We start from the raw sequence: 11,716 nt of genomic DNA, 5'->3' as shown, positions 1-11,716 counted from the left end.
AGCTCTCGAGCCCCGCTACAGATGAACGACCCGTTCCCTCAAATCTGTCCATGCCAACCTTTAGAGTCAATACATTGTCTCGTCCACGGAAATCATCTCATCCCCGCGTCCAGAGCCTTTTCCACATCCTTGAGTCTACCCTGTACTCCCTTCTTGGTATCTCCCCCCAGGTCCTGCAGGACGTCCAGTAGATGTCGCACTCGTTTCGTGCATTTGACCATCTTGCTCCGATTGACTTCCGTCGCTTCCACCATCTCCTGGTATGTCCTCAAATCTCTTGCAAATGTATGCGTCTACATATGAGCTTATGATCCTTGTCGATATATGAAGAGAAAACATACAGGTAGAGGATCCACATCGAGCTGTTGAGCGGCCAAACTCCATGTGGCCATGATGACCAAATCCAAAGCAGCATTCGCCACATACTCCTCAACGTCATGTATCCCTCCTTGCACCCCTCTAAGCTCTTTCGTACAGAATTGTCTTACAAGTTGTTCCGCCGCTTTGACAGGTGAACCCTCTGGATCTCGTAAGAGGAGTGATATCTCGTATGTGGATTTATGAAGGAAGGCATCGCCTTCAGACATGATGAGAACCTGCAAATACGATGACAGTAGCGTTGGGGAGTAACCGGGAAGGAGGGCATTGTCGATAGCTAATTTGAGCTGATATTAGTTATCACCTTATTCAGAATTACTTGGATCAACTTACATTCCCTCTAAGAGCTTTGAGAGTGTTTTTGATTTCTTTCTTCTCAAAATCTTCTTTATCCAGATGATTCACATACCTGCCACCGTCAGCTATGTCATTCGAGCCGCTAGTAAAAGATGGGACTAACCGAGACAAAGCTCCAATGAGCAGTATGACCACATCTCTATGTTTGTCTCCTAACCTTGCCGCATAAACGATAGGAAATTCTCCCGCGCTCTTTTGCAATAACAAAGGGAAAGCATGATCCCTGACCCGCATGATAAAATCTATATCGTGTTTGTCTATAGCTTGATACAATTCGTAAGCTTGAGGGGGTCTTGCAAAAGGTTTTGTCTCCAAATGTACGCTCTTCCCTTTCCCACTATTATTCCTGAAGATTGATAGCCCGTTCGGGTCCAGACGAGCGGCAGCACGTTGAATCTCCCATTCTTGATCTTGTAACGCTTCCGCGAGTTCACGTTCTTGTTGACGTTGACGAATTTGTCTGTCTAGTTCTAATTCTGATTGTACTCTCGACTCTCTCTCCAGTGCTCTTGAGGGGGGTAGAGGATGTAACAAAACCGGAGATGATTGTAAACGGGGTGATCTGGGAGGGCCATGAGTCGGAGTGGAAAGGGGTGGCGAGGTCCAAGGATGGCGGGGAGTTGATGGACCGGCGGAGGATTGACCTGGTATCTGTAAGCTCGGTGACTTGAAAGAGTAGCTCGCAGCCATGATTGTTCAGTTTGATGGGCACAAAGACGCTACAGTCGATAGCGGAAAGGGAAAAGAGACAATTGAAGGAAGGTAAAAGGTTGACCAGAAGACGTTTCCTTCAGCTTTTCCTGTTGGGGGCCCCTATACCTATAGTCCCACTACGCACTTGGGGACCAAGAGACAATCTTTCCCTTCCTACGTCGGCCTCTTTACCCTGCATGCCCCGCATAAGGTCACGGCAAGCTCGCTTGTAAGGAAGGGTAGATGGACGACATCGAGGCCCCGGCCTCTCGTTCACGCTCTAGATCTATCTCAACTCCCTCCTCCGACGGACTACCCACGTTCGACGACCTCTTACCCGTTCGAGCACCTTTGACTCTTCCAGATGAAGAGAAGAGACTGGTCATACCTGGACTCGACTTGGACGTCAAGCTCAAGGTCGATGCAGGACCGGGGTGTGGAGGTATCGCTTGGCCCGCAGGAGAGGTGAGATATTAAGAATGATTCAATATCCCTCCCCCTCCATGCCTTCCTGCCGTCATACACCCCGTATCGCCCAATACCGCTAGTGGAATATACAAGTATACGTGTGGACTGTCCACTAACTGGGCCAGGTACTGTCCAGGTATCTAGCTTATCGACATAACCAAACGGCTTTACTCGAGAATAAGACCATTCTCGAGCTAGGGTCAGGGACAGGTCTCGTGGGTATCGTCGCTGGGATATTAGAGCCTTCGGCCAAAGTATGGGTGACAGATCAACGGTTTGTTCTCCCTTCTCTCTCCTCCTTGTCTGATATTGGTAAATGCTCAAGCTGACACATAGACAATTGTTACATTTAATGAAAGAAAACGTTCATCTGAACCTCTCCCCACTACATCAATCCAATGTTCAAGTGATGGAGCTTAACTGGGGCGAAACGCTACCTCCCAACCTACCTTTGAAACAAATTGACTTGGTCCTCGCTGCCGACTGTGTCTACTTCGAGGTACATCCTGCTCTCTCCTGCTTCTTGATGACCACGCTGACCCCTAGCCAGCCTTTCCTCTGCTGGTTCAAACACTGAGGGACCTTGCCATGGTAAACGAACATATAGAAATCCTCTTTTGCTGGAAGAAACGACGCAAAGTAAGTTTCCTTCATTTATAATATTCATTATGCTGACACAAAGGCTGACAAACGGTTTTTCTCCTTGCTCAAACATCATTTTCATATGGACCACGTCGATGACGATCGGCCCAACGAGAGAGAGAGGTATCAGAGGGAAGGTATTAGTCTTCTAAGACTTCACAGAAGACATTGAGCCCTCGGTGTTGGGGAGAAGGTCTTCAGTCTTGGCAGTAGGTCTTCTCGATATTGCTACGGCTCAATACTTACCTCCTTTACAGTGGCATTTCTCACGGTTTAGGAAGCCGATTCGAGCTGGGCAGTGTACCATAACGCCAAGTACATCACTTTCCTTTGGCGCTTGCCGATTTACTGTGTAGTCTTCTTTTCGGTTCGCCAAGACAAGCTCAGTCGTAATAGAGCAAATGAAATACATAAAGCTTCAATGAAATGTGTGGGATTGATTTATCGAAACAATTCGACTGACCAACGTACACTAGTGAGTCAAAGCGAAACAATGTCGACCAGTGATGGAACGGCCGGTTCATCGCAATCAACAACGGGCGACAATCGTCCGCAAATGGATCTACAGTCTGATGATCGAAGTCAAGGTCGTTCAGGCCCTAATCAGGGGCCTGTCGTCATTGAGTTGAAGGAGGCAAAGCCATGTACACTGCCGCAGGGAGGGGGCTACAAGCCAGAGGAGCCAGCCTATAGATCTTCAGACGAGGAAAGCGACGATAGCGATGACAGCGACTCGACAGAACCAGACAAGAACGGAAAAGGGAGCGGGATCCCCACTGAAGGTCACCCGTCTGGTTCAAACACGAGCGGATCCCAAAGTAATTTCAAGAACTCCTACCCTGGGCGTCCAGGGCGTTCGTCTGACCCTCCAAGGACCAGTACACATGGATTGAAGCCACGTTCGAAATCCCCTCTGTCGGCAATCCCAGAGAACTCGGTAGCGTCGCCCTTGTCAGCGAATGATCAGGGCTCTAACCCTACCGAAAGAGGAGATGGTACTGATACTTCGGTCGACACTCCTCAGTGGCGTCGTACTTATCTTCATCATAGTTGAATGCATGCCTTCTGACGCTGACGATCGGAAAGACTAATTTGCTCACGTATTTCCCTACCATCCATCATGTTCGGCACGTACTCACGAATCAAACCTGACCTACATCTTACTGTAGAGGTGCTATTTGCGCAGAGAAAGGCTTTGCACATGATGATGGGATGATTCTGATAGATAATGAGTAAACAAGGCGGATTTGGGGATGAATGAACGATGAATTCAAATGATGTATTGTCCCATCTTCAGGCAATGTTCCTTCAGGTGAGTCTCCAACCAAATCTACAAAGCTGACTTTCAGTTTCAGTGATCGATAAAAGGTCGACCCCATCCACCAAATCATATTCTCCTAACACCCATCGTCTCCATGTTCAGTACGTTACACCGGCAGATAACGGAAGGGTTTTGAAAAGTGTGGTGGGTGAGCAAGCAATGGATATCCTCCACTTCCTTCCGGTCTTTACTTAGAGAGCAACACGCTGACGGAAACAGACAACGCTCCAATGACCACGTTCCGTCTCCCTCGTCAGCCGTTTGAAATGAGTCAGCAACTCAAGTTCATCGTCCAAACATTCATTTCTCAACCGACACTATTCATTCATGATCCCCATCGTCAATTTCCCTGGTCCGGTATAAGACACCACTCCCCTGTCGGCACCTCAATCTCATCCTCCACTGTCCCTTCCACGACTCCCTTTTCGACCATCGCTCGATCTTGATCAGATCTCTCCTCCATACCGCCGAAAACTCATCGCACCTGTCGGAAAACGAAACTCGTCTGACCTTCTCTGGACACTCCAATCATCATCTCGTCCTCAAACTTGCGAGCGAAGGGACTCGACACCATTTCTGTGGAGAGAAGTGGACTGAGAGTGAATTCGTTCACGTCGGAGTTGTCAAGATGAATGGATACATCAATCATCTCCGCCCATTTATACGATGCACTGCTTCGTTGACAGAAAAGTTGTGCAGGCCTTCTAAGCAATCCTTTGACAATGGTGTAGGAGCTTGAATAACAAAAGGCAAAGTCTGTGCTCACTGAGTTATAAACTGATATGGCTCTTGTGATACGAGTTATATCCAAGATGGCAGACAGCGACGTTGAGATGCAAGAAGCAGATACCGGAGAGGCCGACGAGGACGTTTCGATGCGCGATGTGATTGCTGTAGGAGCGCCGCATATCCATGTGTTGAGAGCAGAAGAGACAACACCGACTACCAACAATGACGGGCTTAACGTCTCTACATCGGCTTCTTCAACCGCCATCGTCTCGGATGCGCCCGGGAGTGGGACGCAGAATGAGACGGGAACTTCAAGGAGAACAATCAATGAAAATCTTCTCTCTCCGACAACGCCTATCAAGTTTACATCCCCGTTTCTCGATCCGCGGAACCAAGTAAAGCAAAGTCCGGAGGGCTCGGCGAATAGTGATCCACCACCGCTTGAAGTGGATCCTGACAATCAGCGGCCACGCTCTGTTTCGATGAGTGAGGTCAGCAAGTCGCAGGCACAAAGCTTAACTCCTGTGACACGACCTCGGGCCGCGAGTCTGAATAATGTGACCAGTCAAGAGATTAATAAGAGTCGCGGTACCAAACGCTATCGCGAGGGAGACGTCGACGGCCATGCCCCAGGTTCGGCATCAAAGAAGCACGCTGGCATTTTGGATGTGGGGTGGTCTCGAGGGGATCTGGTTGAGTAAGCCCGCGCGCCGAAGAGAGAGACAGGAAGCACAGGACGCCATGACTTAACTGTCAGAGGAGAAATGACCATCAGGAAAGTTATTCATAGGCCATATGGTGCTGCTGTCTTGCAATGTTAAACTTGTCCATGATACGAGCAACTCAGCCTACTAAGAGCCATCACACAGAAGTAGACATTGTCTCCTGCTCTAGCGCGGCGATCCCTTGCCGTTAGCCAATCTGAGTCACACGCCTTCGTCTTCTCCATATCATCTATCCTGACCATGGGGAGAGCGTTGCTCGAGGTATCCACTTGTTTGACGTGCGAGGGCTGAGAATATCCCGAGGGTGGTGGAGCAACGAAATTTATGGATGAAACTGCTCACACTAGTTTCTTTCTCGCTCCCCCCACTTTGAGAATGCTCTCTGCCCATTTCTCACACTCATTTCTTTCTCACTCTTCCCACGTTCTCACGGCCTTTGCCAAACGGTCTCTTAACTTCTTAGAAGACCCGAATCAATCTCAAAAGTTCTAGCCCCATCCATCTCGATAAAGAAGCGACGCGGAAGCGTGAGAAACAGCCATAGTTCAGGGAGAAAGTGAAGGATAGTAAGCCATGAGAAAGAACTAAGATTCACCTTCGATTTATCTCAACCTTGGAAGCCCATGCCCGAACGATTTCCCCACGAAATCGTCCTCGAGAACCCGCGGAGTCGTAATGAGAGTGCGACATTCACCGACCTGCCCGGGCAACCGGTTTGGATTGATAAACCTATTTCAAATAGAGTCGATTCGAAGGGGACGGAAGGATATAAAAGCTCGAGAATGGGCTATCTGACTTCAGTGAACGAATCACATCTTTTCAGTAGAAAAACTTGCCTTAGGACTTTCAATGTTATTGACCGAAGAGGATCCATGCAAACTGGACCGCAGTTTTCTAAGCCCCGGGTGGACGTCTGGCTGGAGGGACGACATCGAAGACAATGCAGCCGGCTACAGAAGTGGTAGTATCACGCCTAGGCCTCAGCGATCGACTGCGGGTGCCACAAAATCCCGGAACTCGCGCACCACAAGGACAGCAGGGCGTGGACGAAGCACCGAAGTATCGATGCGGAGGAGTAGTACAAAACATACGTCGGTTTCGTCCGACGACAGCTTAGCGCTACAGTGGAGCGCAGCGGTGACGGCTGCTGTCGAAAATTATAAGCGGATGAATGATTCCACTAAGTCCACCGGAAAGCGCCGGCAGATCGGGGACAACTGGCAATCGGACAAGGACGGGAGTGATTGCGGGCATGTCCCATTCGTCAGGGTTGATACAGAGCAAGAGACCTCACCCGAGGCGTAGGTGAGGGATACTGGTGAGGTACTACCAGAGAGAGTAGCCTAGCTGTGATGAGAGAAGGTGATTCAGTACTTGTTGCAGTTCAGTGTAAGATGAATGAACCCGTTTCGAATTCCGCCAGGCAGAAGGGTAACATCCGATGTCGTATAATGACAATCCTGTGTGAGCGAAACAAGAAGGTGTGAGGATACATTGACTGAAATCGCGTTGCAGTTAGTCCCGTCAGCACATCTATCTATGATCGATTCATGGCGTCCTATAGCCCAACAGAGGATGATGTCTACTTTACTCACTATCCCGCTGACCTCTGCTAAGAATCCAGCATGAACGACAAGTCACCGATTAAGCAAAGAAGTATCTATATTGTCCGAATTACGTCTATTCAATATTTATTCGCGGGACACGTCACTGATTGTCAGTTTTTGATAGCAGGCTCTGGCAGATGAGACATACCGCCCGAAAAGCTTCACTTTGGCCCAGTCCGCCATCACGAGAGTTCTGTTGCGTACTGAATATAGCGTTGACTGACATATCAGCTTTGCCCACAAGGAGGTGAGAGTTGTTCTAGTTGCGAAGGATGTATCAGAGGAATAGGTGGAGAAGGTGGACTTACGATGTAAGCGGAACGCCAAAAGAGCATTGCGGCTCCACCACCGGAAGCGAAGTTGCCATTAAAGAAGGGTAGATCAGCGATGGCCTTTTCTGACCCGATGTATCTAAAGTGTCAGCTTGTCCCCTCAAACCGATGTCAGCTTCGGAAGACGTGAGTCAAAATGACGATTGGGCAATGTGATAGATCGAACGAGCTGGCCAGCAGCCAGATGGGGAGGAACTGGGAAGAGCTGATGACTTACGCAAGAGATCCCTGGTGGGAATAATGGAAGGGAGTCTGCTTGCTTGCTCTATTAAGTTTCTTCACTACTGCCTCCACCTCCTCTGCTACCGCGTTGGGGCTGGCCCTTAGTTCCGCTAGTTGTCGCTCAAGTTTGTTCTTCTGCCCAATTTTCGAAAACATTTGCGCCAAATAAATACCCTCTTGACTCGCGACCTGTGCTGTCGGAGCATACTGAGTGGCGGTACAGTCTCCAAGAGCGTATATACCCTGTGTGCCAAGCATGCAGAGATAGTCATCCACCAACAGACCCCGTCTTTGCGTTTGAGCAGCGGGAAGTTTGGTCATGAGGTTTCGGGTGATTTGACGAGATGTGTTTCCTGTTGCCCAAACCAGTAGACCGTAGGGGACTTCACGAGTCTCTTTGTTCGCATCCTGCACGATTACCGATTTGTCCGTTACGTCCTTCACCATGGTACGAGTGAGCACATCGATCTTGTTTTCTTTGAACGTGGATTCGGTGTATTGGATAAGCTGTTTGGAGAAGGCAGGGAGGACATTTGGGAGAGCTTCGATTAATGTGATACGAAGTCTGTCGGCGACTTCAGGATACCACTTTTTGAGATCATCCTTCTTCATCAGCTTGTTTCATGTATATTGATGTGACGACTGACGATGAGGAAATCGTGTAGTTCACCAGCGTATTCAACTCCAGTAGGACCTCCACCAACGACGATCATGTGCATCAGTCTATCGACTTCTGCTTCTGGTTGGTCCTTGAAGGCAGCAGTCTCAATACCTACACGATAAGTATTATACCATTTATCGAAAGAAGTAATAGACTTACAGTCAAGAAGTTTAGTTCTGATCTTGTCCGCATCACTGAGTTCTTTCAGGAAACAAGCGTGCTCAGTCACACCCTTGATACCAAACGTTTGATTCTCGCACCCCACCGCATAGACAAGGTAGTCGTAAGGAATAGTGACGGACCCAGCCGCTCCGCGTATATCAGACAAATCTGCACGTCAGTCTACCTACTCTCAGGAGAAGATCAAAGGAACAGACCTTGGAAAGTGACAGTCTTCTTGATCGGATCAACATTCTGTGCCTCGGCCTCATACACGGCCACGCGGCGTTTCTTGTGTCTGGTAATGTACCGAGTAGGTTGGATGATGCTACGGGGTTCTAGTGTACCCACAGTGACGGAAGGTAACAAAGGGGTGAAAAGGAAATAATTTCGAGGAGAAACAACGACAACATTAAATTCTTCTGTGTCCAAGTTCTTCAGGAAAGAAGTTGCTCCCCATCCTGAACCGAGCACGACTACAGTAGGTTTGGCGGGATCGTCGGGTAGTTGATCACCTGGATGAGTCGCTTGTCTGGTTACTACATCGTTAGCTTGAATGCGGTAAATCGTGGATTCTGATGAGATTCACCATACAAGAAAGCTCCTGTTGATCCTAGGACAAGGATCAAAGTGATACGTCCAAAATTTTGCAGAAAACGTCTCCAACGAGTGAGTATGTAAGGCTATCGTCGTCAACGATCTATCGAACGTTGTTACGTGAAACAGACAAACCTTTGGAGTTACTATGGTCGCACCGGGGGGTAGCTGACCCTCTGGAGGTAGTTGAGGACTGGGGATGACAGGTTCCGCGAGACGAAATGGAGTGCTGGAGAAAGTGCGGAAGTGAGAGATGTTGTTAGAAGGTAGGAAACGAGGGATGATGGCCGAACGTGAGATGATAGAAGGGCGAAGGACCGTGGCTGGACGAGCTTGACATGTCAGTATTAAACGCTCTGTCTTATAGGAAGAGTAGACTCACCCAGCTGGCGAAGAGCCATATCGGTACGAAAGTGATATGAAGGATAAGAAGAGACAGACAAAAAGTGAAAAAGTTCAAGTGGAATGAAATCTATCGAGTGGTGCCTGAAAAGTTCAGCCTTTCAACACGACAAGGAGAGTAGTCGAGCTCACTCACGACTTGATGTATAGACGGTACTTTGAAATGCGTATGCCTCGAGTATCAAACAACGAGTAGGGGTGTAGACTGACCAAGCGATGAAGAGGAGATAAGCGGGGTTTGTAGAAGAAACAAAGGTGATTCACTGACTCTTTTTCGCTATCGCTATCAGCTGTCTGCTTAGCCTCACGCAATTCCGGAAGTGTGGCATGTGGCACTAAGCAGCCCTGTCGGAACTATCTCGGTCTTAACTCTGCTCCCATATAGTTTGCCCAGCCGTTTCAGTCAAACTCATCAGTAGTCGTCCATCCTATCTCAACTGACGACCAAACGACCATATGTATGTTCACAAGCCGGTGCACCCCTTCCCCTCTCCGAGATCGACTTGGCAATGATCGAAGCTGATTGTAAGTGCAATGCGATCGGCCAATGTGGAAGAATACATTCGTCTTGACAAGGATGATGGTATCTTATCGTTGCATCTAGGACCACATCTGGAACGGTGGCCTGCTGATAATCATACAGATGATGCATGACAATCCTATCTAGATCCATCGAAATCCCACGTGATCATTAATCTATACAGCTTAGGTTTTTTTGGGGACAGTCAAAAGCATGTGACACAAAAACAACTCAAATTATGTTCTCTTACCTTCACACATCTTCCAACTTCTATGCAGCAACGACAGGTCCCTCATGATGAGGCATCTTCTCCGGACGATACCACAAAACGAATATTAGACCGGTGAGCATGATGTAAGCCGATGTGAAGAAATAAGAGTTTTTGCTACCTGTCCAATCTTGGATGGTACCGTCACCAGTACCGAGCAAACCGGCTTGGACGGCGATACCGATGACAGCGCCAACTTGAAAGATGACGTTGGCGAATGAACCACCGACTCCGGCAAATTCGATAGGGAAGGCCTAAGATTTAGCTGACTGTTCCCTGATTTCAAGACCCATCACGTCGGACTAGAGGAATATGGTCTCCTGAGATGTCGTACTTCATAAGACGATGCAGTGACAAGAGAAGAGAAGGAGATTGAACTAACCTGGATGATAAGAGTGTTCATACCGATGAAGACGATCATTCCTCCTGCAGTTCTGACCAGTCAGCACTGAATCTTCGCTTTCAATGTGGTCTCAGTGAAAGGGGGAAGAGGTTTCCAAAGTGCTCACCCAATAATCTGTCCGGTGAACATGTATTTCCAATAATTGTCACCAGCACCACCACCACTGAAAGCCCAAAGCATACTTCCGCAAAAGCATAAGGCAGATGCTATAGGTTGAATGAAACGAGGTTTGGTAATGAGGAAAGGGAAAACTTGAGTGAGAACGCCGACGACGAGAGCTGTTAAACCCATAGGAAGTAATTTGACAGCGGTGAGAATGGCAGAATTATGAAGTGCGAGTTGGAAATACGTGGCGATACGTAATTGACCAGTAGCGAACCACATGAAAATACCTGATGCTTGAATGACCAAAGGAAGAATGTTGGGATATTGCCAAAGGTCGTGAGGTAATAAAGAATAACCTCTCTTGACCCATTTTTCCCAGAAAAGGAAAACGGGAAGGAGTACTATAGAAATGACCAAAGGAGCGATGAATATCGCACTCTTCCATCCTTCTATAGGAGCTTGGGTAAATCCTAAGATGAAAAGAACGAGGATAGCGATAAGAAGACTGACACCGACTAAATCCATTCGTTTCCATTTTTCTGAACCTGGAAGGTCTTCGGCAACTGCTGATGTTCGGGGCATGAGGAACCAGGCAGCCGCGGCGAAAGGAGCGATGATGATAGTGATGAATCTGAAATACCATCTCCAAGAAGCGAGAAGGAAGACACCACCGAGGACGAGAGCGATAGTGTTGGCTAAAGCACCTGCCATACCGAATAATCCTAGTTTCTTGGCTTGTTCCTCCGGCTCGGGATACATTTGAATGATCATGTTGATAGAAGAAGGTATGGTAAGGACGGCTAGAAGAGCGGATAGGGCACGAAGGACAAAGAAAGCATATTGGTTTTTCATGAATGAAATGATGAGGTAGAATATGGCGATACCGATAAATCCAACTGTGTAAACCCTGTGTGGAGGATATAAATCGGCAAGACGACCAGCAAAGAGGACTACCCGTCAACATGTCTTCTGAGTACACCAAAATCCGAGACGGTTATACTCACGAGTAGCAGCGAAACACATCGAGTAGGTACCTAAAATCCAAGCTTGATTCGCTTCGTTGATTCCCAAATCGAGAGCGATGGGTTCAGTCATGACGAATGTCGCACTGACACCGGCTGCATCGA

General features: G+C 48.2%; 5 protein-coding genes across 5 annotated transcripts; 2 read left to right on the top strand and 3 right to left on the bottom strand.

The window, feature by feature from the left end:
• Positions 1–92: 92 nt before the first annotated feature.
• Positions 93–1,425, bottom strand: TREMEDRAFT_68337 (uncharacterized protein; the record flags this gene model as incomplete). The annotated part of the gene is made up of 3 exons (XM_007004223.1): positions 93–293; positions 342–665; positions 712–1,425. The coding sequence occupies 3 exons, from the start codon at positions 1,423–1,425 to the stop codon at positions 93–95; spliced, it is 1,239 nt and encodes a 412-aa protein (XP_007004285.1).
• A 189-nt stretch (positions 1,426–1,614) lies between these two features.
• Positions 1,615–2,710, top strand: TREMEDRAFT_71439 (uncharacterized protein; the record flags this gene model as incomplete). The annotated part of the gene is made up of 5 exons (XM_007004275.1): positions 1,615–1,893; positions 2,022–2,170; positions 2,233–2,395; positions 2,443–2,535; positions 2,579–2,710. Exons 1-5 carry the CDS (start codon positions 1,672–1,674, stop codon positions 2,708–2,710), a joined length of 759 nt encoding a protein of 252 aa, XP_007004337.1. The 5' UTR covers positions 1,615–1,671.
• A 1,931-nt stretch (positions 2,711–4,641) lies between these two features.
• On the top strand, positions 4,642–5,338 carry TREMEDRAFT_61638 (uncharacterized protein; the record flags this gene model as incomplete). Its single annotated transcript, XM_007004065.1, has 2 exons — positions 4,642–5,079; positions 5,159–5,338. The coding sequence occupies 2 exons, from the start codon at positions 4,642–4,644 to the stop codon at positions 5,336–5,338; spliced, it is 618 nt and encodes a 205-aa protein (XP_007004127.1).
• A 1,510-nt stretch (positions 5,339–6,848) lies between these two features.
• Positions 6,849–9,509, bottom strand: TREMEDRAFT_43521 (uncharacterized protein). The gene is made up of 11 exons (XM_007003915.1): positions 9,430–9,509; positions 9,274–9,377; positions 9,027–9,223; positions 8,884–8,977; positions 8,513–8,833; positions 8,295–8,465; positions 8,122–8,246; positions 7,470–8,077; positions 7,229–7,331; positions 7,069–7,139; positions 6,849–7,023 (listed from the first exon to the last, which is right to left on the bottom strand). The coding sequence occupies exons 2-11, from the start codon at positions 9,290–9,292 to the stop codon at positions 7,005–7,007; spliced, it is 1,728 nt and encodes a 575-aa protein (XP_007003977.1). The 5' UTR covers positions 9,293–9,377; positions 9,430–9,509; the 3' UTR covers positions 6,849–7,004.
• Positions 9,510–10,083: 574 nt separating this feature from the next.
• On the bottom strand, positions 10,084–11,684 carry TREMEDRAFT_68333 (uncharacterized protein; the record flags this gene model as incomplete). The annotated part of the gene is made up of 4 exons (XM_007004222.1): positions 10,084–10,335; positions 10,464–10,515; positions 10,591–11,539; positions 11,594–11,684. The coding sequence occupies 4 exons, from the start codon at positions 11,682–11,684 to the stop codon at positions 10,084–10,086; spliced, it is 1,344 nt and encodes a 447-aa protein (XP_007004284.1).
• Between the last annotated feature and the right edge of the window lie 32 nt (positions 11,685–11,716).

The sequence above is a fragment of the Tremella mesenterica genome (genome assembly GCF_000271645.1).
Source record: "Tremella mesenterica DSM 1558 unplaced genomic scaffold TREMEscaffold_4, whole genome shotgun sequence".
NCBI classification, from domain to species: Eukaryota; Fungi; Basidiomycota; class Tremellomycetes; order Tremellales; family Tremellaceae; genus Tremella; species Tremella mesenterica.
The sequence above is the reverse complement of the archived record's forward strand: the minus strand, read 5'-3'. Positions and strand labels throughout refer to the sequence as shown.